The sequence below is a fragment of the Thermobia domestica genome, chromosome 1 (genome assembly GCF_964235325.1).
Source record: "Thermobia domestica chromosome 1, izTheDome1.hap1.1, whole genome shotgun sequence".
NCBI lineage: Eukaryota > Metazoa > Arthropoda > Insecta > Zygentoma > Lepismatidae > Thermobia > Thermobia domestica.
The window spans coordinates 243,002,065-243,028,443 of NC_137454.1; the positions used below are offsets into that span (position 1 = coordinate 243,002,065).

Genomic DNA, 26,379 nt, shown 5'->3' on the forward strand with positions numbered 1-26,379 from the left:
TATTAAGTCCTATATGAAATATTATTACAAATTACAAATATCAATCATCCCAAACGCAGTACTTGTATAAGTTATTCTTAATCAAACTTACTCATATCGCTTTCATTATAATACATATCCGAATTTTTGCGAAAAAAAAAATGAGTATCTCGCAAGCCGTTAAACTTACGGAGCTAAAATTCAGTCTATTAACTCTTTATTGAAAATAAACAGAACGTGTCCTAGCATTTTCTTTTAAATTCTCCTTTATGGGGGGGGGGGTTACTTTCTATATATAGAAAATTGGTAGTGGGTGGGTTTGTAAAAAATAATGGAAAATCATCGATATTAGTTGGAGAAAATCAGAAACAATTATTAATTCAGAAACAAAAAATACAGTGCTTCGCTTCATATATTCATTGCTTACTACTTTGCTGAAACTTATGTTTATTATATGGAGCGCTTAGAACATAGGGTAATCACCCGTACAATTGTGACAAAAATAGACATAAAAGTTGTACTGTAAGCTTAATTATACGGAAATTTTAAGTTTGGACTGTACGCATAATTACCTATGGAAAATTTTACACATTTTTTCCCCTTTACGTTGGTCTACTTACCTTGATTTGGGACTTTCAAATTTCATCCTTTTTTCACGAAAAAATATCACTAATTCAACTAGGAAATAATTATACTATGATAATTTAATTGAAGTTCATCGTAATTTGGCCCATGACAAACACTTCCCCATTTTATATCTTAAAGGTCAGATCCACCGTTATTGTAATAGAGTGGTGCTTGAGCGATTGACCGTAGAAATTCAAACTCCGATTATTAGAATTAGACAACCTGGTTTTATTGCAAGTATAAACTCTTTAGTCGGTAGAGAAGAGGCCATGGATCATGTGTCAGAGTTGACGACGATGGATTTTGGTGGATCAGAGTAGGTCACATTGAGTGAGATTGGTTCATGTTAGGTGATGGGTCAAAGTGGGTCATGGTAGATGGTGGATCACAGGTCACAGTAGGTGGTGGGTCATGGTGTCGTGAGTCACAATGAGTAGTGGGTCTGTGGGTCGTGGGTCAAGTTTTTATTGACCCACGCCAACTCTGGAGCTGTGAGAGTGTTTGTTTTCTCGATGACCCGAAAACCCCGTCGAAACTGAGCCGATTTCGGAGGAGTGCGTTGTATAACTTTTCCAATTGTTGCGTTTCCTTGCTGTTCAGAACATGCCACCAAAACTGAGTAACTTTTGGCAGGGGCGTCATTTAGGGGGCAGGAGGGGGCAATTGCCCCCCAAGAGTTTGGGGAATACATATACTTTAATCGATTGTCTATTAATATACTAGTACAAAACGTGAAAGTCATATGTTGGTGATACTCTTGCCCCCTCCCAAGCGAAGTCTGAAATGACGCCCCTGACTTTTGGGAGGTTATGTTATAGCACTTTACGACGCAAAGTTTCAGTGATCAGGAAGAATTGTGATATTAGCTTGAATATTCAAGAACGTGATTAGCAAGTATAAAGATCCTATTGGCCTAGCGTTCGGTCCTACAACAAAGGAGACGAGAGCATGGCCGTACACACAAGCCACCATTAGTACAGGCGAAACTGTAGAATAGCCATGCAAGAGAATGAGACAGATGGAGAATCGCTTAAATGCGTCTTTGGAAACTGTCAACCGCTCTTGCGCCAACATCTGACTCCTGAAAAGGTGTTCAAGGCTAACGATCAACACCTTAGCGATACCCACCTACGAGACTGCAAGTGTAACGATCGGAAGCTGTACGAGCAGCATCTGACAAATTAAAAGTTGTGGTGCGGCACTACAGTGGATGAGACCTGGGTGTACCTTTCAACTGCGGCAAGTAAAGAACTATCGTGTGCATCGATAAAGGAGCTAAGCGCTTTTAGTGGACCCGATCATGCAAAGATAAGACGCTTTCTTAAAAGTGTTCATGATGGTTGCCCGTTGTTGCCACCGAGGCAAACTGAAGATTCGCAGGGTGAAGAAGATTTGCAAAATCAAATTGCAGTAATTACTGCCAGGAGAAGGTCCTGAGGCCGATCTCAGCAGAAGCTACTAAAAATGTACCGAAATAAAATTAAACGGTCTGCACTCATCAGACTAACTGCACATTGACCAGAGGCAAGACAGCCACCCAAAGCAAAGAGAAGCAGGAGAGGATGCGGAGAGAAAAACCTGAGTGTATTCACCACATCTGTCAATCAAAGTGTTGAAGAGGCCCTTGTCTAACACATACTTGATTGAATGTCGGGTACGAGGCTTGGTTGCATTGCTCATAGTACTATACCTCGGGTAGAGTGTTCTGTCCTATGGTCAATGTGCGGTCAGCTTTCATCACACACTTCAATATCGTCCCTCCCATTATATCAGGATATAAAGGAGACTACATGCCTGAGGAGAGAAAATGGAAATATCACCAGAGGCTCCGGCTTGAGCAATAGCTCTAGAAAGACAAGGGTACCTTGTTCATCCAGTTCCTGTCTTATTCTCTATAATTCTTCCAGTTAAAAGTAAAGTAAGAGCATCAACAGGATGCCTGTTAAGTATCTAGATGCAAGTTCAATGGACTTTAGTGGATTTTGACTGGTGCAAAAGGCATTTGGAAACTGTCAGCAAACTCCAGAAAGTTGTGGAAGAGGAATGGAGCAAGATCCTCCTAGTAGTTTTCCAACGAAGCCTTCTGCAATGGAAACTATGTTGCTGGACCTCGCTCTAAACCAGGGAAGACACATCAAGCACGACTACACCTGGTGTCCATGGATTTTTTCCAATTCAGCATTCTGACACTCAACTATATTTTTCTTCCCCTCCCCTCTCAATTTACCATTCTCCAGTTTGATTTACTATTTTGAATAAAAAATTAAAGACTCGATGTAGAAAACAATGTAAGTGTCACCTTGAAATTATTTTACTTATTTTACTTTTTTAATACGTTTATGCCTTAGTTAGATTTTCGTACTTGGTTATATGCTGGGTTGTAGTTCTAAGCAATAGTTATTTTATTTTATTTTATTTTATTTATTTATTTTTACACTTGGGAACAATTTACTATCTTTTGTCTCTACTGGTACAGTAACTTTTGTGTTTGGCACTTACATTGTTTTGTACAGCGAGTCTTCAGTTATGTTTCCTCCCGAACTAGCAACCTCCAGCCTAAAACTCGCCTGTGGGCATCCCTGCTTATTCCAACTCTAGTCGACGCGGAAAGAGTTGTAGAGAAGGAGCAACCACAAGATATTGATTAGCACAATCACAATCAAATGCACTTGCTAGGTATTGTATTCCATCTATCACAGAAACGTTAGTCTCGGCACAGCGTGATGTCCACCACGGGACATTCTGTGGAAATCCAGATGTTCTTATATGTTCCGGGATCAAGGCTTCCTGCCATATTCCTGTAAAACATGTCTGAGATATTAGCAGGATAATCATAGGACATTTTTGACATCCAAATGTTGCCGTCTCTAATAACAGGTAAATCTCATTAAACTCCAACGGAAATCCCTTAAGTGTTTCCATTATTCTTAAAGTTTTGATTTTTGATTGTGGGCTTGAATATCTCGGGACAAGTATGAGACGTACTGGACTTCCAAAGATCTCATGGAGATGTTCTGCTATGAGGGATAGTTCATTATTTGCTTCGCGAATGAAAATTTATTTACGCGTATAAAAGAAATTTTTACAGTTCTATGTGTAAAATTCTTGCAAGACCAATGTTTCTCCCTTTAGAAGTAAAAATAGTTGTCATGGTAAACAGACAGTTGTGACTCACCTTCTTAGTCTATAACATTTGTTTAAGAGAATATTGCAAACCGTAACCTTTGGTATCTGTAGAGTCAGTACGATGTCGAAGAAAATGTGTAACTAAAAGGTTAAAGATTGGCAAAAGGCCAAGGGCATGTTGATGTTAATCTATTGTAGCAGTGTCCTTGTAAATTTGTTCTTAATTACTTCTTTTTTTTTCATCCGTTAAAGATTGCATCTGGAAGATATGACCATAATGACAACTTTACGGTAGTCTTTCAACCATTTGCCATCATGTTGGTGCATAATGGTACATCCATAATTGACGATACTTACATTACACCAGACTGTTTGCACCTCAATCAGAGAGGACATGCATTAGGTAATGTATATCTTGTCTTGTAATGCACATCTACTTCATTATAATTTCCGCATTTCAATAATAAAATAATAAAATAGATTAATTTGCCAGTGAATTATTGCCATTGTGCATTAGTGCTTTTAAAATTTAGTTGATTTATGTCTAATACTTATGGCTATAAAAACTAAACTAGACATAGAGGCTAGAAGATTTGAAAGTCGATTCGTTAGTTTGGTGTTTAACGTTCCGTTTCATCACCAAAGCTATAAAAGACTTGGACCTAGATGAGATCCGAACCACATAAGCTCTTACCGAAAATTGAATACGGGACGACTCTCGCATCGAAGACACATTAACCAGATACCCACGAGAAGATCTGAAGGGTTGAAGCCGAAAGTCGACAATCTTAAGCTACAGGATGTGTGGTCAGCACACCACAACTCCTACCACCTTTTAAGCACTGGCTAGATCCACTCTGCTTGGTTGTGATGATCTTACGAGAACTAGTGAACCAAAGTTGACAATACTTAACGTTTTCTAGCTAAAGGCAGTGTCGGCTACTGGACGTTAGAAGTGAGGAAAGGGGGCAAGACATGATCTGAATATTTGTATATCATTGTTAGTTTTCCTGGTTGTTTCTAATACTTTGTTTGACGAAAGGTTGTATAACTAATAGGATACTATTTTTTTCAGTTAAAATACCGTATATCGTATTGCATATTTTATTAAGTAAATTGACAAGAGCAACGCAAGTAGGTACTAGCCCTTTGTACTCTTAAACAACGAAAGTGTAAGAAGAGATTTGAATCCTTGCTCATGAACATATTAAAATTATATCTGGAAAGTTATGTAATCAGATTATTTAATAACAAATTTGCAAAACAAATAAATAAAAAAGGATAATATTAATCATAGTAATGAATAATGAGGCTAGTTTTGTATAAGTTATATTGAAACTGGAGATTAATGAACAACTTATATTTTTAATTCCACACATGCCATTAAGTGTATGTTATTACTCTTCGGAAATGAAAGACAGTAAATACTACAAATATGTGCTACGACATTTAAAGAAATACGCAATTGCAATATTAATTGCTTGGAATTGAAATTAAAACGAAACTCCTGTAGCTTTCTTACTCCACGGGAAGACAAATAACCAATACGTACTCACGCAACGGCAAATATTATATGGCACCAATTTTTTTTAACCAATAATACACACAAAAACTTTACATTGCCAAATCAAACTGTATACATTAAGGGGTCACTTCAAAAGGTGGGGTAACTGCCCCCTCTTGCCCCTGTAATCGCCGTCCCTTGCTAAAGGAAATGTTTACTTTGTTTTGCGATTATGTAAAAAAAAAAAAAAAAAAAAAAGTAAGCGAATGATAGATACAAATTACAGCTGAAAGAGCTGATAGAATGAATATAATAGAAAGAATAGTGTTAAAAACCTCAAGAAAGCCCGTATGTGTCATGTTATCCGCTGCGTGCTATCATGGCTTGAAACGAACCAGAGACCTTTCGCATCAAAGATGAGTGCTCTAACAATAAGCTACTGAATCCCTCTCCCGACCTTTCTGTAGCCTCATAAAGACAATAAGAAATAGAGTGAATAATGAATTGAGAGACACAAGACGGGTCAAGATATCCATTAAACCATGAATACGATATTAGTTCACTACTAAATCCGTCTGATACACCAGCCAGTTGTGTATTCTATCGCTCTACCAGCGTACTTGTTACGTAATATCATAAAAACCTGTATTACATTTTACAGAAGCGAACTTGAACTTGGAAAACTCAGTAATGATATAAAGAGGTCATTCTGAAGAAGAAAGCTGGGAAAGAGATAAATGTGATCTAATAAATTAAAAATGAAATTTAAAAAAAAAAAAAAACTATCTCGGAACTTCGTTAAAGGAAAGTTTATTTGTAATCCTTTCTGTCAAGAATCGAGATATAATGTATTGCATAAGTATTTAAAACAAGAGGAAAAATCCGTCCTGGAACCGCGATGGTCCAGTTAAGAACACTCACCTTTGGTGCGTGGGGTCAGTAGCATACATAGAATTTCACCAAGCCCAAGTACATATCGTTTCAGGAATACACATATCTTAATATGGAAGATATTATTTTCTCATATATTGTTCAATGGAAGGGGGAGGGGTAAACACGAAGAGAAATCTTCACATATGCCATTGCGCAGAGTCCGTGGTTCGATCTCAGATCTCAATAAGTGGCCTTTGTGGTGGAGAAACACCGTGTGTGTGAATTTCTCGAAGTTCTTCCGTTTCCTTATATTTTCTTCATTCTCCCATTTAAATCGTTATCATCATGACCGTCTTCCTTAGCCTCAAAGCTTAATTGTGGAACGTTAAACCTAAAATCCATCCTTAAAGCACTTCGTTGTCTAGAGTTTAGCGTCCCTTCCGGTGTCCAGGCTATATGAGACATAAGCCTACAGATTAACGTGGAATCCGAACCACACAAGATTCCACTGGGAATTGAACCCGGGTCACCCACGCTGTAGGCACGTACGCTATCCATATAGCCAAAATGGAGTATATTCTTAAAGCAGCAAATCTTTAGTATATATTCAGTTCTCACGGGTCCCGATTCCAGACTTTTCAAACCCCAGTCAATTGTGACAAATCCTCTTCATCTATATTATAATAGTGGACTATGATTTTGGAATAGCGACCATTGAGTATCCAAAATTCAGCCAAAAGAGAAACCATATGGTGTGTTTTCGAACATGTATACTTTTAGGACAGAAGCCAAAGCTACATCTGTGCGAGTAAAATTTTAGGAATTCTTATACATTACCATAGATTTGGAAACTGTAAATGTTGCCAAAATGTAAACATGAGATTTTCTCTCTTTTTATAACAAACTAGAAGCAGCAGCAATATACGGAGTCTAGAAAGATATATCACATGCACTCTTGGTATGCTAGTGGAAGCAATTTGCAAAATAACTAACATGTCTTAAATTTGTAGGCGGAGTGCTACGGTGCAAAATTAGCAACAGTGAATGTCTTGTTAACAAGGAACCGGAAACACGCAATGTTGGAATCTTGGTCTCGCTTCAGATAGCATAAGAGGAATTAGGTTTTTAATGTATCTATTTGAATATCCTTTTATTTTCATTATTTTTTTAGCTGAATTTATGAAAAATTAAATTTATAGACATTTCTAGTAGTAGATCTAACAATAAATTTATCGGAAATGCTCACATACTTGCTAACAGAATTTTATATTTATGACATTTTCACGAATAAGTAAAGCGCCGATTTTCTAAAGAACCTAATCGTTCAAGGAAAGTAATGCTACATATTACGCAGTTCAAATATGTCGTTAATCATGGGTGCCGAACAGGGCCGGATTAAGGAGGGGGCTTAGGAAGGCTATAGCCCGGGCCTCCAGGTGGACAGAGACGTCCACTGTTATCAAAATCTCAACTGACTATGTAGAAAGATCATGAAGATACAATCATAATCATAAAATAAATTATGACCAAAACTATGAAACATGTTCCTTTAACTTTCCTACTGTACTTTTACAGAAATGTATTAAGTGTAGTCAGGAGAGACCACATATATTTTCTAGCCCCGGGCCTCCAGATGGATTAATCTAGCCCTGGTGCCGAAGGTGATCCGGGGCTCAAGCATTCATTGGAGATTTTTTAATGGGTACTCGAGTACACATTGGATTCTTCCATTGGAATTAATTTCGAAATTACATTTCCGTGCCGTAAATAAAATGTACGTCATGTAATGTGAACTAACATCACATAATAATAATAATAATAATGCATATTCACAAAGGAGTGCACTTATGTAGAATCATTTTTTTTCAATAACTTGAAGTTTGATGTTATTTTTTTTTTCATTTATATAAATTACAAGGCAGTTGGGTCATTTTCACTTAAATTATTCAAATGTTTTAGACGTTTAATTGTAATCATTATTATGTTCATATATAATGATTACAGTTATATATGAACATAATACACACACACACACACACACACACACACACACATATATATATATATATATATATATATATATATATATATATATATATATATATATTGAACATAATATATTTGGTCTAGGAATTAATTCGTGCGGTTGGTACGCACACATTGAAGCTGTAGTACAAACACAAAATACATAAATACCTTAAGAAAAATATTGTCCATCGCTAGCCACCACTTTCGCCCATCTGTCAGGCAATATACGGATTCCGTGGCGAAAGAAGTCCTCATCCTTGGAAGCGATCCAGTCAGAGACCCATGTTTCGATATCTTCTGAAGAAGTAAACCGCTGTCCAATCAAATCGTTGTTCATGCAATCGAACAAGTAGTAGTCCGAAGGAGCTACGTCTGGTGAATACGGCGGGTGGGGTAAAACTTCCCATCCGACATTTTCTAAATAGGCTTTGACCGGTTTTGCGACATGTGGGCGAGTGTTATCATGTTGAACAATAAGTTTATCATGTCTGTTCTCCCATTCTGGTCGTGTTCTGGCCAGAGCTTGCTTCAAACGCATTAATTGTCGTCGATAACGTTCTCCATTCATAGTTTCACCCGGTTGCAGCAGCTCATAGTACACCACACCTTTCATATCCCACCATATGCACAGCATAACCTTTGCACAGTGAATATCTCGTTTTGGTTGTGATGGACCTGGTTCACCTGGTTTCACCCAGGCCTTTTTTCGTTTAGGGTTCTCGTAATGGATCCACTTCTCATCACTGTGAGGTGCTAGGTGGCCAGAGCCGAAGCTACTGTTTACCTAACGACACCAACACAATATATAAAAAAAAATGTTGAAGGAGAGTGGCTGGGAATATTTAATAAACAGAAGTATTTACATAAAATGCAAATATCACAAGAATACAAGAAGTTATTTATTCCCTCTTGGAGATCAGGTTCTCTCCTGTAAGGGCCGCCACTCTCTTATGAAGTCGGTAGAGCAAAAATTACGTATTTCTGTAGAACAGCAGATCTCAGGGCCATCTGCATAACAACCATGCTCAAGGATGCTATAATAGTGAGTCAGTTATAATTTTCAATTAGGTTAAAAGAAAAAAAAATCTATACTTTAAATTGTTACAGGTAGCAGCCTGTAAATGATCTCACTATTTCATGGCTGTTATTTTGTTCTTTTGGGCAGAATTCTCTCTGAGCCCCATACAGAGAGATGGTCAACATACAAAATCAAGGGGAAATGTCTCCTTGAATCACACTCCTGAAACAAAGATATCATTAGTGCAGGTACTCACCCTACAGCAATTGAATAAACAGTTGTTCTGGTATGAGCTGACAGATTTTATTCCCACATAGGAAACAGGCATCTCACACATGGTAGATGAGATGATATCACACTTTATACACTAAATACTTATCACCTTTGTAGTGCACTATCACAGAAACACGTTACTTATAGATTTTATACACTTGATATTGTATCACACTAAAAAAAATAAAATGAATGAGAATTAATGTAGGCTGAACTAAACCTGAAAGGTCTACAACACAGATAGAAGATAAACATAAACAAGATTTTATATGGTGATGCACTGTTCAAGCTTCACTTGACGTACACAAGTTCTGAAATTGATTTAACACCGTGTCCTTCTAGATGCTCATTCCACTACACAAAAATGTTCTGGTAGAAGATATGGTACGCTGAAATTCAAGCATTCTATGAAAGAATGTTTAGTATCTCCAATTTAAAAAGCAAGCAAATTAATTACTTGCAGCCTTGTGCTAAAAATGTCCAAGGACAGGCACAGTTTAATAGCGTTACTGGCCTCGGAGTTATATCTCTATTTGAGATATGTTAGGATATATATATTTCTCCCATAGTTGGCAAAATGCGAGTGTCCCATATTAACACTGGGAGTTACGAATAAGCTTCAACTTAGCTGATCTCTACTGAGTGTTCTAAGCACTCAGAGAATGGATGAATAAAAAAAAATGATATCAAAATTTAAACTTCCATTGTCACTGAATAGAATGAATACCACTGACGTATAACTACAAATGTGTGTAAGTCATACACTGTTTGTCCCTGGACTATATCGTGATCTTGAAGAATTTTGTACAACTCACTCGCGATACAGTTGTTCACAGGACAAATCCCGGGGAACCGAAACAAATGTTCTCACCGTGTCCTGGGTATCGAACTCTGTACGGGAAGTCAGGTGACTTCCTATTACACCGCAAAACTATCTCTTGTTACTTCACGAGTCTAGCTTCAACTACCCCGTTCTCCAAGGAAAACGGGTATATGTTTCTGGCAAAACACAGGAAACGAAGAAACTCGCTTCTCCCAGCACCCTTTGACAAAGGTTCTTGCCTTGAGGCGAATATTGCGGGTGGTCTCCTGTGTCAATGCCCTTCTTCAGCCACCATTCGTAGCCAACTTCACCTTTCTTGGCTGATACGTGCTGCCCCTCCTCCAGGCAGTGGCCAGCACCGGAAGTTTTTGCTTACAGCAGAAACTATGATAGATTTCCGCCTACTTTTGTTTTCTTCACTTGTCCCATACAAATAAAACATAGAAACATATGATATTATACATTAAAATAAAGTTAAACCTACAAAGAATACATATTTATACATTTCATTAACTGTCATCTCTCTCAGAAGCAGCGGTACACCCAATTTCTGTGGCTGTCGTTCAAAGTGTCTGCTTCCAATGCATCCATGCTTGCTTGGAGAGAGATTGAAGGAAACATATTTGTTAATTATTTATTTTTCACAAATACAAGATCTAAGTGTCTTGTTCGATAAGGGAAACACGTTGTTAAAAATAAACAGAATTTTATGCGGTCTTTCCAAGAACGAGTATAGCTTAGTACGTAAATATTAATATTAAACACAGAAAATAAGTCAAATTAGAGTACACATTTTCAAATTGGTGTTGCATGTTGGGAACCAAGCAAGAGGCTCGCTAGCCAGGTTACTGGTTTTTGGTGAACAGGGGGGGAGGAAGAGACGCTGACGCTAGGTACATTGGAAATCACACCTTTAGAAACCTAAAATTTCGCATGTAGAAGCGAAAAACTTTATGGCATTTTAAACAATACGAACTCCGTGTTTCAACACACTGTATCAAACCCAGTGTAAATTCACCAAAGGAAGTCTATAGGCTACTTCCTGGGTATACGATACTTATTTAGTTTCTATTCTGGGTATTTCTTTCCGTGGTGAGTTGAGAGAGACCTCCCATCCTGTAGTATCGGCGACAGTAAGTCGGGAAAGAAAAAAAAACTTTTCTCAGCTCTAGCTCTCTTCCAAGCGTTCAGAAAAATCAAGTATGATTCGTATAGAATCTGCTCATTTCCTCTTTAATTAATCTTTCATCTCTGCTTTATATTCATTATCTTCCATCATTCCCTGTTAGTTATGCATTATGCAACAACGAAGTAATTATATACAACCCAATAATACTCTATATAATGCCAATAAATGGAATAAACACAATGAAATAAATACAATATAATACAATATTGTATTAATATTTACGTACTATGCTAGGTGTTTCATACTTCATTACTAATAATATCAAATAAATATGCACAGCATATGCTTATGTTAAGCAAATAATTAAACCACAAAATTTATCATATTTACATATCAATATGCTAATGTGCCCCTCATCTGCATTTCGATATGCAGATGATGGAGAAGGACATCGGCCTTCTACATAAATTTTCCCCCTATGATTCTAGGTGCTGTACTTTCTAGTACAGGACGTAGATCATACGGAGGGCACATTTTCGTTCCTGAAATATTAGAGTTACACAATACACCCAAGGTTAAAAAAAAAAAAAACCAATGTTAAACACACAATAAACATAATCAATGAAAATCAATACTCAAAGCTAAATAAGAGAATTCAGTGTTCCCTGAGTTACATGAACATAAATGACATAAGTTCCCAATACATACACTTACACTAATACACTGAAATATACACTAACACTAACACTATATACACTAGTTGTCACTTCCGGTATTTGATGCTTATATGTGTGATCTGTGTCTTCTCTATGTACCAGTACCACTTTGATCCTTCTCTTCTCTAGCAATGTAGGGTTTCAATAGAAACGCATTTCTTGTCATTTTTACTTCTTTAGTCGCTGGATCCCCTAGTGTGTACATGTTTCGACCAGTGGCGGCGACAATCTGCCATGGTCCCGAGTACAAGAGCAAGAGCTTCTTCGACACACCTGCTAGAGCATCCGACTTGGGGAAAACTCTAGTTAGTACAAGATCACCCACTTTATACTCTACAGTACGGTGTGACTTGTCGAAGTTGCGTTTTCGTGCAGCAGCATTCCTTTTATGGTTCTTTCTAGCAATTTCTACATAGTACTGCACGTCATGGCGCTGATCCACTTCTGGGATTTCAAACAGCCTGGCTATGTCTCTTGACATAGACTGCCCAAAGTGACACTCAAAGGCTGACACGCCAGTGGTCAGGTGTTTGGCCGAGTTTAAGCACTTCTCTATCTTTTCCAAGTATTTGGGCCACAATCTTTGGTTATCATGGCACAATTTACGTAGCAAACGTACTGTAGCCTTGACAGCTACTTCTGCCATTTCACCTTGCGGATAATATGGCGTCGAAGTGATGTGCCTGATACCAAGATCTGCTAATTCTGTTTTCCAGCGGTTAGACTGGAAAGGTGACCCTCTGTCTGTTAAGACTAGTTCCACACTAGGGTTAACTTTCAGATACTCCTTAAGTTTCCTTATGGCAGTGGTAGTGTTTGCCTTTCTGCATGCGTACAAGCCTATTAGTTTGGAGAAAGCATCATAAAATACCAATACGTAATGGACTCCCCCAATTCCCTTGGTTAGAGGCCCTAACCAGTCAGCACAGACCAAATAGCCTGGCTTCTCCACTACCACGGGATTCAGTGGTCCCGGACGATAACATTGGGGGGGTTGCTTTTCTGACATAGTTCGCAGGAAGCACAATAACGCCTCACACTTGCCCTCATCTTTGGCCATACGAAAAATTCTGATAGAAGTGGAAGTAGTTTACTGGCCGACATGTGCCCTCGATCTGTATGGTAATAATCGAGCAGTGGAACTACTAACACTTCTGGGATGCAAATCCGGACTCCTTCCCGGTCACGCTTGCATAAGCGCCCGTTCAAAACTTCAAAACGGTGACAAGCACCATTCACCTTCGGTGAGTCCGTCTTCTCTTCGACATCTTTCTTGATCTTGCCGTAGACAGGATCTGAAGACTGCATCTCCGGTAGTATGGCTATCATCTTCCTCAACTCACATGGGATTTCCGTCAGGATGGACATCAGTGACTCCTGGAGGATAGGCTTCCGTGCAACACTGAGGTCTTCTTCTGTGTGAGGAGGGTACCTAGAGTGATAATCACTCAGATTCTCATTGGACTTGACAAACTGGAATTCGAAATTGAAATTTGAGAGCAACATCGCCCACCGGGTAATGCGCTGGTTTGTAAGTCTACAATAGAGAATAAACTTAAGAGCAAGGTGGTCACTGCGTACTATGAATTTAGTACCAACTAAGTACTGTTTAAACTTAACAACGCCATCTATGAGTCCATAAAATTCCTTCTCTGTTATTGAATAGTTGCGTTGTGCGGCATTGAACACACGTGATGTAAAGGCAATGACACGGATGTCATCATTGTCATCACGCTGGTATAATAGAGAAGAACACGCAATATCACACGCATCACATTCGAGAATCAATTGCTTGTCAGGCAGGACGGTTTTCAGAACTACTTCCTCCTGGAAGATCTGCTTAATCCTGTCCATCGCTGCCTGGTGTACTGGTTCCCATTTGAATCTAACATTCTTCTTTAGCAGTTGGAACAACGGATGGAGAACTTCCGAGTACTTCCTACTAAAGCAACGATAGTACTGGCAGTAGCCAATGAAGGAACGCAGTTCCTTGACGTTCCGTGGTGTCCTAAAATCTAACACCGCCTTCACTTTCGCCGGATCTTTGCCGATACCGGATTGCGAAAGATGGAAACCAAGTATGTTCAGTGATTTTCTCGCAAAATTGCACTTTTTCAGCCTGAGAGTTAGGCCGCCCGCAGTGAGTAAACCCAACACTCTGTCGAGGTGTACCAAATGATCTTCGAAGCTCCTGTCGGCTAGAATTAAATCATCAACATAAGCGCCGCAGTACTCTCTAGCCTCTGATCCAATTAGCATATCTAATGCTCTTACGCAAGAAGCAAGGCTCTATTTTGTCCCAAACGGAAGTTTTTTGAAAAACATATGAAATGCCTTCATGTAGGAACCCAAGATATTTCTGGTGACTTTCTTTCACCTTAATCTGTAAAAACATCTCAGTTGCATCTACGCAACTGAACCAAGAGTTGTCGCAAATATCTTGGAGAACAGATAGGGGTGGCATAGGTCTGTCGGAGAGATCCCCCGAAATTTTAGCCAGAGCTCTTCCATCTATACAAACTCGAATACGTCCGTCGCTCTTCGGCGTCACTACCAGAGGGTTTATATAAGCTGTAGGCATCTTCTTAATCACACCCCAGGCCTCCCAACGCGAAATTTCATTCGATACTAAATTTCTGAATTTCTTTGGGTAAGGATATAATTTAGTTTTTATAGGACGTTCGTCCGTTACTCCAACCTCGTGCTCGTAGTTAGTTATGCAACCTGGCTTGATATCAAAAAGCGCCTGGTGCTTTAAAAGAACAGCTTTCAAACTCTCTCTTTGTGAGGCTGAGAGATCTGAGTAGTTCACGACAAAATCTTCTATATCTGAATGGGAGGCACGTGTGTTCACTTTAAGCCACTCTTCTGGTGGGAATACATGAACTGCCATTTCTTGGGCACTTGGGAATCTACCATCATCCAAGTTCGGGGCACGAGCAGCCTTTTCTCTGCAGGTCTTATGCTCATTCGGTGCACTAACCCTTATGGCCTTCCGTCCTTCATCTGACGGGGAAAAATTACACTCAAAATTATCTAACTCCTCAATGAAACTATATGGTTTCTCGCACTCACCATTCAATTCTAAACACCGAACTACTAAATCCTCAGTCTCGCAATCTACAGATCTAAATTTGACTTCTACATCATGAGGATGTTTGAGATGTAGAAGGCCAGTATCATAATCTAACACGGCACGAGATTCTGTAAAGAAGTTGGAACCTAAAATCAAAGATCTGTTCAGACCTGAAATAATGATGCCTAATGTATGAAATTCCTTCCCATGTATCTGAATGACTAACAGCGTCTGGCCTATGATCGTCGCTGATTTACTTCCGAAAGCAGACGTTACCCGTATATTCTTAGCACTCAAAAATGCGGGTGTGGGGTGGCTATTTGAGACGGAGTCCCAAATTTCTTTAGAAATAGCGGAGCAAGTAGCCCCTGTATCTAATAAAGAATTAACTTCCTTTCCAAACAAAAGTACATTAATCTCTGGTAGTGAGATGACGTTATTACTGGGTAGTTCTTCATTACTTGAATCAAATAAATTCTTAAAAATGCCATTGGCCTCTTCATATACAGCCCTATCTAAATCGATGTGTTCTCCTGTCCTACTTAACAAGGTTAACTTATTTTTGAACATGCCTTCACTGAAATGCTTCTTTGCTATTATTTCTGAACAAATATTACAGTTTTCTTCTTCTTTTTCCACTACATTTTCAAAAATCTCTTTAACTGCGGTTTCACACGTATTTTCATGTAAATGAATATTTTCTACATTTTCTTCTAAATTACGCACATACTTGGAATTTTCATTTGTCAACTCAGATGTACTCGTGTTCTCCATAGCCATCCTAACGTTGTCCCAAGCACATGCGGACAATCCTCATTCTCTGGGAGCAGAAGAAGAGGATTGATTACTCCTGGTCATGTTTTGGTTCTGACTGGTAGGAGGAGGCGCCCGGTCATAGTGTTCCAGCAGTTGGATTTCCTCGTCCGCTTGACGGAAGGAATTTCCCTGTGGTCTTTCCGTCTGGCGCGTTCCTCCCCTCCTACCGCGGGCTCCACGAATGTTGTTGTTGTTGTGAGAGGAGTGGGAGTTCCCCCCACGTGACCAGCCAGACGACCCACTTCCGCTGCTCGGATGGCGAGGCGGGGATCGCTGGTGGTTGTTATTATTCGTGTTTTGATGTCTCTGTCTCTGGTAAGGACGCTGATTTTCTCTCGTTCTATTTTTCTTACGAGCAGCGTGCTTCCCACTGTGGCCAGAGGGGTTATTGTCCTCGTTTTCCACGCTCACTTGGAGCATGTTGACCCCTTTCCTCTGGTTTCCCTGGAAGAACTGGTCGCGATTCGTCATCGACGACTGCAGTTCCTGAACAAGATTTAAAAGCTCTGCTATTGTTTTCGGGCGAGAAGAGACTATCGCCCTAAACAGCCAGTTCGGGAAATGACGCGGAAGTACCTTCAATAATGTAGCGTCAGACATTCTTGGCTCTAGTATACTGTTTTTATGTAACAAATCCAGCAGATATTCTGCGGGGGATTTGTGTATACGGTTGTCGAAGTGGGAGGTGAGAATCGTTGCCCTTAGGTTCGCCAGCCGCTCTTCACTAAGATAGCACTGTTTGAAGTTATGCACAAAGTCTTCGTATGTGTGGATCTTGTTTCGATTAACTTGAAACCATTGGTAGCAAGTATTTCGGATCGCTCGTGGTATGAAGCTGAGCCTCATCTCGTCCGGTACTCCAGTGACCTCAAAGTACCGGTCGAGATCTTGGAGAAAGTTATATGTTTCGGTCTCAGATTCGTTCCCAGAATACACAGGTAAGGTAACATCCCTGTGTATTAGTCCAAAGGCTGTTGCGAGATGTTGTCTCGTCTCATGATTACATGAGCGAGACGTCGACGGGACAGGTTCTGTCTCGCGGGAAGTAGCGAGGTTCCCAGGTTGAGAACCAGGCAGATCGCGACTCGAGACATTGTTCAGAGATGGTGGTCTTTCTTGTGTGCTGGAGACGGAGATGTTAGCGAGTCTCCCCTCTATCACATCACTTGTCTCCTTCTGAATGGAGCTCTTCCACTCCTCCATTTTCTTCTCGAGCTGTGCACACACGTCTTGAACGGTCTCTTGCATCTGTTGGATGCTACCGTTGCATTCCGACCTGATCTCATCGAGTGGCGTTTCCTGCTCTAGTTCCCCCCGGATCCTTGCTAGTTGGGAAGTGAAATTCACTTCCACTCGCCTGACCTGATTATTCAGAGTAATAGTGGTCTGTTCGACACGAGACGAGACCTGTCTAACACTGTCAGCTAGTTCTGTGTAGTTCTCATCTAACTGTCTGGCTAAGCTAGAAGCATTCTCTTGAACTTCGTCAATCCTGCTAGAAGTTTCGGTTACACGCGTAGACAGTTCTTCTCTGGCCTGATGTATTTCCCCCCTAAGCTCTGCAGTCGTGAGCTCTAGACGCTCCGTCAGCTGACGCTCACTTTGCTCCAGTCTTGAACTCACAGCCTCCATCTGGAGTTCAAGACGAGCATTGCTGGACTCAACCGCCTGTTCTAGTCTCAGATAACTTGTCTCTAACGTGCTATTACTTTCCTCGATTTTCTTTTCTAGCTTTTCCAGACCCTTTGAACTTTCTACTAACTTTAAATTTAAATCCTCCTTTAAACTACGATTATTCTCTTCTTGTCTTCTCGTACTTTCCTCTAATTTGGTGTTAAAATCTTCCCGAATACTTCTACTATTTTCTTCTAATTTTTTCTCTAATTTTACCAGCCCTTTTGAATTTTCCTCTAGTTCTAACTTTAGTTCCTCTTTCAGTTTCTTTTGTCCTTGCAAGATCTGGTTCAGAATTGCCTCAAAATTTAAATAACTTCTCTGTTCCATTACGCTACCCTCATTGACTGCAGTGCTAACACTAGGATCTGGCATTCTCGTGGTTTCTGTGATTACCTCCCTGTCCTCCCGCAATGGTACTTCCGGTTCCCTACTGGGTACTGGCGGAACGGTATCCACCGCAGCAGCGTCTCCCACAACGCTGACTGGACGCTCGTTAGCGCTCTGAGCGTCATTAAGACTATTTTCTTCAGAGAGCTCCCCAGCTCTCTGTGCGAACTCTTCAAATACGAACTCGTTATCCATATTTCTTTCTCTTCGAGCCTGTGCTCGCGTTACAACCATTTACGAGTAAAACGGAATTACAAGGTTTGTTCCCCCCAAAGTTCTAAATAAACTGAATTCTCTAGTAATGTTAAGACAAAAATATTCAAACATAAATAAATTTCAAACACAAGACACCTACGTTCTTGGAAGTTTTCGGGAAGAGAAAACAAAACATATACCGAAATTCTAAACCAACTGTATGTTGACCATTGAGTATATAGGATTATACTCTCATGCCCTTAACGCTGATGGCGCCACTTCTTTATGTGGCGCAAAAGCGTGAAGTATCGTGCCCTGCAGCTGGGTAGCCACTTCTTATTGTGAGGTGCTAGGTGGCCAGAGCCGAAGCTACTGTTTACCTAACGACACCAACACAATATATAAAAAAAATGTTGAAGGAGAGTGGCTGGGAATATTTAATAAACAGAAGTATTTACATAAAATGCAAATATCACAAGAATACAAGAAGTTATTTATTCCCTCTTGGAGATCAGGTTCTCTCCTGTAAGGGCCGCCACTCTCTTATGAAGTCGGTAGAGCAAAAATTACGTATTTCTGTAGAACAGCAGATCTCAGGGCCATCTGCATAACAACCATGCTCAAGGATGCTATAATAGTGAGTCAGTTATAATTTTCAATTAGGTTAAAAGAAAAAAAAATCTATACTTTAAATTGTTACAGGTAGCAGCCTGTAAATGATCTCACTATTTCATGGCTGTTATTTTGTTCTTTTGGGCAGAATTCTCTCTGAGCCCCATACAGAGAGATGGTCAACATACAAAATCAAGGGAAAATGTCTCCTTGAATCACACTCCTGAAACAAAGATATCATTAGTGCAGGTACTCACCCTACAGCAATTGAATAAACAGTTGTTCTGGTATGAGCTGACAGATTTTATTCCCACATAGGAAACAGGCATCTCACACATGGTAGATGAGATGATATCACACTTTATACACTAAATACTTATCACCTTTGTAGTGCACTATCACAGAAACACGTTACTTATAGATTTTATACACTTGATATTGTATCACACTAAAAAAAATAAAATGAATGAGAATTAATGTAGGCTGAACTAAACCTGAAAGGTCTACAACACAGATAGAAGATAAACATAAACAAGATTTTATATGGTGATGCACTGTTCAAGCTTCACTTGACGTACACAAGTTCTGAAATTGATTTAACACCGTGTCCTTCTAGATGCTCATTCCACTACACAAAAATGTTCTGGTAGAAGATATGGTACGCTGAAATTCAAGCATTCTATGAAAGAATGTTTAGTATCTCCAATTTAAAAAGCAAGCAAATTAATTACTTGCAGCCTTGTGCTAAAAATGTCCAAGGACAGGCACAGTTTAATAGCGTTACTGGCCTCGGAGTTATATCTCTATTTGAGATATGTTAGGATATATATATTTCTCCCATAGTTGGCAAAATGCGAGTGTCCCATATTAACACTGGGAGTTACGAATAAGCTTCAACTTAGCTGATCTCTACTGAGTGTTCTAAGCACTCAGAGAATGGATGAATAAAAAAAAAATGATATCAAAATTTAAACTTCCATTGTCACTGAATAGAATGAATACCACTGACGTATAACTACAAATGTGTGTAAGTCATACACTGTTTGTCCCTGGACTATATCGTGATCTTGAAGAATTTTGTACAACTCACTCGCGATACAGTTGTTCACAGGACAAATCCCGGGGAACCGAAACAAATGTTCTCACCGTGTCCTGGGTATCGAACTCTGTACGGGAAGTCAGGTGACTTCCTATTACACCGCAAAACTATCTCTTGTTACTTCACGAGTCTAGCTTCAACTACCCCGTTCTCCAAGGAAAACGGGTATATGTTTCTGGCAAAACACAGGAAACGAAGAAACTCGCTTCTCCCAGCACCCTTTGACAAAGGTTCTTGCCTTGAGGCGAATATTGCGGGTGGTCTCCTGTGTCAATGCCCTTCTTCAGCCACCATTCGTAGCCAACTTCACCTTTCTTGGCTGATACGTGCTGCCCCTCCTCCAGGCAGTGGCCAGCACCGGAAGTTTTTGCTTACAGCAGAAACTATGATAGATTTCCGCCTACTTTTGTTTTCTTCACTTGTCCCATACAAATAAAACATAGAAACATATGATATTATACATTAAAATAAAGTTAAACCTACAAAGAATACATATTTATACATTTCATTAACTGTCATCTCTCTCAGAAGCAGCGGTACACCCAATTTCTGTGGCTGTCGTTCAAAGTGTCTGCTTCCAATGCATCCATGCTTGCTTGGAGAGAGATTGAAGGAAACATATTTGTTAATTATTTATTTTTCACAAATACAAGATCTAAGTGTCTTGTTCGATAAGGGAAACACGTTGTTAAAAATAAACAGAATTTTATGCGGTCTTTCCAAGAACGAGTATAGCTTAGTACGTAAATATTAATATTAAACACAGAAAATAAGTCAAATTAGAGTACACATTTTCAAATTGGTGTTGCATGTTGGGAACCAAGCAAGAGGCTCGCTAGCCAGGTTACTGGTTTTTGGTGAACAGGGGGGGAGGAAGAGACGCTGACGCTAGGTACATTGGAAATCACACCTTTAGAAACCTAAAATTTCGCATGTAGAAGCGAAAAACTTTATGGCATTTTAAACAATACGAACTCCGTGTTTCAACACACTGTATCAAACCCAGTGTAAATTCACCAAAGGAAGTCTATAGGCTACTTCCTGGGTATACGATACTTATTTAGTTTCTATTCTGGGTATTTCTTTCCGTGGTGAGTTGAGAGAGACCTCCCATCCTGTAGTATCGGCGACAGTAAGTCGGGAAAGAAAAAAAAAAAACTTTTCTCAGCTCTAGCTCTCTTCCAAGCGTTCAGAAAAATCAAGTATGATTCGTATAGAATCTGCTCATTTCCTCTTTAATTAATCTTTCATCTCTGCTTTATATTCATTATCTTCCATCATTCCCTGTTAGTTATGCATTATGCAACAACGAAGTAATTATATACAACCCAATAATACTCTATATAATGCCAATAAATGGAATAAACACAATGAAATAAATACAATATAATACAATATTGTATTAATATTTACGTACTATGCTAGGTGTTTCACACTTCATTACTAATAATATCAAATAAATATGCACAGCATATGCTTATGTTAAGCAAATAATTAAACCACAAAATTTATCATATTTACATATCAATATGCTAATGTGCCCCTCATCTGCATTTCGATATGCAGATGATGGAGAAGGACATCGGCCTTCTACATCACCCGTAATAATTCGATGCAGAAACCCCTTTCTGCTCTGTCGTTGAAGCAGCAATTTGCAAATGGTTTTTCGTCTTTCAACGTCTCTGTCTTTCAATTCATGTGGAACCCAATGTGACATCTTTTGAATCATTCCCATGGCTTTCAAGCGTTTGGAGACTGTTGTTTGATCAACGCCTAATGCTGCTGCAAGTTGTTTCTGCGTTTGACACGAATCCTGCTCGAGCAATGCTGTCAATTCTTCGTCTTGAAATTTTTTTTGGCTGTCCAGCTCGCTCTTGGTCTGCCAAGCCGAAATCACCACTTCTAAACCGTGCAAACCACTTCTGACACGTTCGCTCAGCTAGAGCATGGTCACCATACACTTCCACCAAAATACGATGACTTTCAGTCGCACTTTCCTGCATGTTAAATTAATGCAGCAGGACACCCCGCAAAACACTTTATCAGGCACAAATTGCGCCATGTTCACTTAACTACAAACTGGTGTTGTTGACGCTTTAATCCACTGCCCTATACTACGAACGATACGCGATGACAGGGGTTTGCAACACATGTGTGGATACACGGAACTGTGGGACGCTCCGTTCGTTGCGCCATCTCTTGTCCACCCGCACGAATTAATTCCTAGACCAAATATATACATTGTGAACCTGAAAGAAGGTGATTCTTGACATTCAGCTACATGCAAAAGGACTTTTTGTCTTTTTTTCTTTTTTTTTCTTTCTTTCTTTTTTCTTTCTTTTTTTTTTTTTCATGTCACGAATCACTTCCCGGAGTTTGTGCACATCTTTCTGTTCCGTTCCAATTGTCAGTATTCGATTTTCGATTCCAAGTTGGCACCCCTGTCACTCGTACACGATACGGAATTTGACAAAATGCAACAGGACTTTTTGGCTTCTTTTCATGTCACGAATCACTTCCCGGAATTTGTGCACATCTTTCAGGTTTACCCTGTTCCTTTCCTTTGGCCAATTTTCCTAACACATTTCATCTTTATTAGTTTAATGTCCACGAAATGTGATCCACAATTATGCATAGTAGCTAAGAGAAACGGTGATGATGAGATGGATTATAATGGTGGAATGACGAAAGTGGGAGGAAATGGGAGAACCCCTAGAAACACCACGCCCACGGTGTTTGTCCAACACAATGCACACTTGGCAGGAGCTGGGATCAAACTAGGGACTTCATACCCTGAGGTGAATACTCTACCACTGAGCCATCACGATGCTCTTTATTTGATACGAAGACGCACAATTTCAATGTTTGGTTTTGTTCTATACACGATTTATTAAAAAAAAACTATATATGTATTTTACACTTAAAAAACATTTTCTTTCAGCAGACTGTGCCCTCTTCGTGGTCATTCACGCTTCTCAATGCGAACCCCCAAGATTGAGAACCACTGATCTATTCAAGAACTTAAAACATTATATATTGTGATTTATGTTTTCGAAGTGCCGAATCGTATACGAGACGTTATGAATTTTCTTACTAATATCGAAATGTAATCATTCATTGAAGAAATTAAAAGTCGGCGCCTATGCAATCAGTTCTAGTAGCCCCAATTCTCTAAAAGAACTCAATCAATATCCATCAAAGACAAAACTCCCTGCAGTTCAAATATTTACTACATTCTAACTTAATTGTAATATGAAACTTTTTAAAACTAAGTTGTGCTTATATTACTGTACTCCATCTCATATAGCCTCGCTGCTTAAAGGAACGTTAAACTCAAAATCAACTCAACTCAACTTCGTTTATAACTGTTCATTGTTGTTATAATAACTCTCTTGGAATAACACAGGAACCGCAACTCTGCAAGGTGAGAAATCCAGGGAGATGGATGGAAATTCCCTACACTTAACGTTTTCATAAGAAAACTGCCCCTACTAATAACTTGCTGGGAGGGGTAAAAAAAAGTGATATTACTGTTAGAAATTTGCAAATTAATTATAGTAATTCATATGTGTGAGTTAATTCGTGATTAGCGGTATCCCTAATCTTAAATACTTTAATACAAAATTGATGTTCAAATATGTGAACTCTATATGGGAAAATATTTTTTCTTTGTTTACACTCCGGTCTTCCCTCCCCCAATCTCTTCGACTGTTACGATTTCATAATCTGTAACTCTCTTTCTTTACGCTTACTATTAACAGTAGCAATATCACGCGTAGCAGCTGTAAAGCTTTCGTTCGGATCAGCTAATTTGTTCGAAGAACGTGCTCATACTACGAAAGAAATTATTTTGATACTAAGACCTTCGTGGCGTCCATACCAACGAAGTATAGCATACGTTATTCTTTTATGTCGTACTAGCAAATGCTCGTGTTACTGTGTGTGCAATATTTTGCATTCTTCTTTCTGTATCTAAGTCGAACGTCTCGAACGAAAGACCTTAGGGAAACACACCATACCCTTTTTCTTCCATTCTAGGTCAAGTATCTAAAAACAAAAGCTTAAATATGTATTTAATACCCTTACATGAAAAATCTAAATATCTCATTTCATCCCTCTAACCTTAAGGGATTCCGAGACATAAACATCTTATTAAAATTATTATACCGTAAGATGAGGTTACTTTACACATCAGGGGTAACTTTGCACAAAATATGAAAAGTCCTCTGTCGATAATACTATTAACTGTAAAGAGGATATTCCAACTACCACCGTAAGATAGAACATCTAACTATTTTGGCTATAATTTTGGCAGTTAACATCAGTTCTAATTACCCGGAAGGTTTGTTGTTGTAGAGGTATGGAAAGCAATCACTGTAAAGGCCAACAAAATTTGAAAGAAGTCACGTACAATAATTTTCATCGAAGTTAAGTCAGTTTCGTGGAATATCACTGTATGTAATGGGACTTTGAAGCAATAGTTGAAATTGAAGTGTGAAACGTTTTAAAGTCATAAAAAAGATAAAACTGGGAGAAATTGGTTTCAGCCTCTAATCGGGGTTACTTTGCACAGGTCCAAAGTATCCCCTTAGATAGGAAATTACTATTGCGGGTACCTCTTGCCTTCTAATTTTAGATAAAGTTCCTATTTACGTTGATGCCGGAATGGATTTCTTCTTGGTAAATAAATTACGAACAGTGGCGGAGTCAGAAAACTAGTTTGAGAGGGGCTTCACTCAGAAAAACTTTTTTTTTTTTTTTTTTTTTTTTAGAAATCGCTAGTTTTGTGGGGGCTAGAAGCTTATACGCATAGGAGTGACTAACATCAGATTTTATTTTAATAAAAAGAAATCATTCAATTTGAGTGGGCTTCATCCTGAAAGCCCCAAACCCCATAAATATTCCACTGATTACGTTTGGGATGATATTCTTGAACATAAAGAGGAAGCAAGGCAAATCAGTTCACGGGGATTTTTTTCTGTTCCTGAGTTGGCATTTTTGTGGAGCATATATGCTAAACTATCAGAATATGGTTCCTGTGCCGGTAGCAGAAAATACATATTTTTTTTTACAAATATCGATAATTCATACTAAGTACTGATACCGGTACCATCATTCTAATATCAATGTTTGTCGACTGAATGCAGTTTTGTGTAAGAAGTGAAATGTATAAATATTGAAGGGAAATCATTACACAGAAACATTATATTCGTATGTTGAACTTTTTTTTTTTTTTGTATGTTGTGTAAAGTATCCCAACCTATGGGGTAACTTTGCACCAAAGTTTATATTTCAATAACTATGGTCATACTCAATATTTACAAATGCACTGCACGAATCTTTTCCTTATATGTATATCTATTATATGTTTAAAATACAGTGTTCTAAATCATTACGTTTGCTGGTTAGATGCGATTTTCTTTAAAATTCCTTAAATCTGGTGAAAAGTAACCCCGTCTTATGGTAATCCATCTGTTTTTTTCTTGTCCACCTATTTTCTTCCCTTCTAGGTCAAATATTAAAAAAAAAAAAAAAAGACGCTGAAACACATATCTTATTAATTTAAATAGTAAGTCCAAATATCAAATTTCATACTTCTAACTTTCAGAGATTTCGAAATATAGACATAATATAATAATTATAATCCACACCCCTATTTTCTTCCCTTCTAGGTAAAGTGTCAAAAAAACGTTGAAACATGTGTCTAATTATTTTAAATGACAAATTTATGTGCCAAATTTCATGTCTGACTTTCAGAGATTCGGAAACATGAAAAATGTAATATAATAGTTATCACCTCTATTTTCTCCTTTCCTTGTCGAATTTCCAAAAAATCCTTCGTTATCGGTACCTTTAGTCACAAATCTAAAGTTCTGTTCAAATTTCAAGTTACTAGCTTAAGGAGTTTGGGCTGAGTATTTATAAGTCAGTCACTCAGGACTTCTTTTATACGCGTATAGAGAGATAAATTACTTCCTTAAGTTTTGTACTGTTATCTCACAGCAAGATCGAACATACGATAATGTTGCATGTCAGAATTCCCTGAAATTCTCGAGCTAATAATTGATAAATTGACATTTTAATAATTTTAAAGTATCTCTAATACAAGATGTTTTTGTGGATAAATTCTTCCTATTTTTCTTTCTTAACTATTCTTGTTTAATTCTACGCAAAAATTTACTGTATATTGTGTACCAATGAAATTCTTTATATTCTTTCCAGTCGCTCAAGAATTATGGAACAATATGCTGACTCCAGTTGGACAAAAGTTGGAAAACTTTGCTCCATTTCCAAGTTTGAAATGCCCTACTAGAGAGGCACCCTATCTGTTTACCAATAAAAATTCTAGGAGATTTCTTCTCACTGGCAGACAATGAATATGTTTTGTATTAAATGAGGAATAAAAATAGTATATTTATGT

At 38.6% G+C, this 26,379-nt stretch overlaps 1 protein-coding gene across 1 annotated transcript in view; it reads left to right on the forward strand.

Annotated features, from left to right (window-relative positions):
• Nucleotides 1-26,379, forward strand: part of LOC145667338 (phospholipase B1, membrane-associated-like) — a 34,256-nt gene extending 7,877 nt beyond the window's left edge. The window contains exons 3-4 of the mRNA XM_081734908.1: nt 3,985-4,135; nt 26,181-26,379. Of these exons, the coding sequence (XP_081591034.1) occupies nt 3,985-4,135; nt 26,181-26,335 (306 nt within the window). The 3' untranslated portion in view covers nt 26,336-26,379. The remainder of the gene's footprint in view (nt 1-3,984; nt 4,136-26,180) is intronic.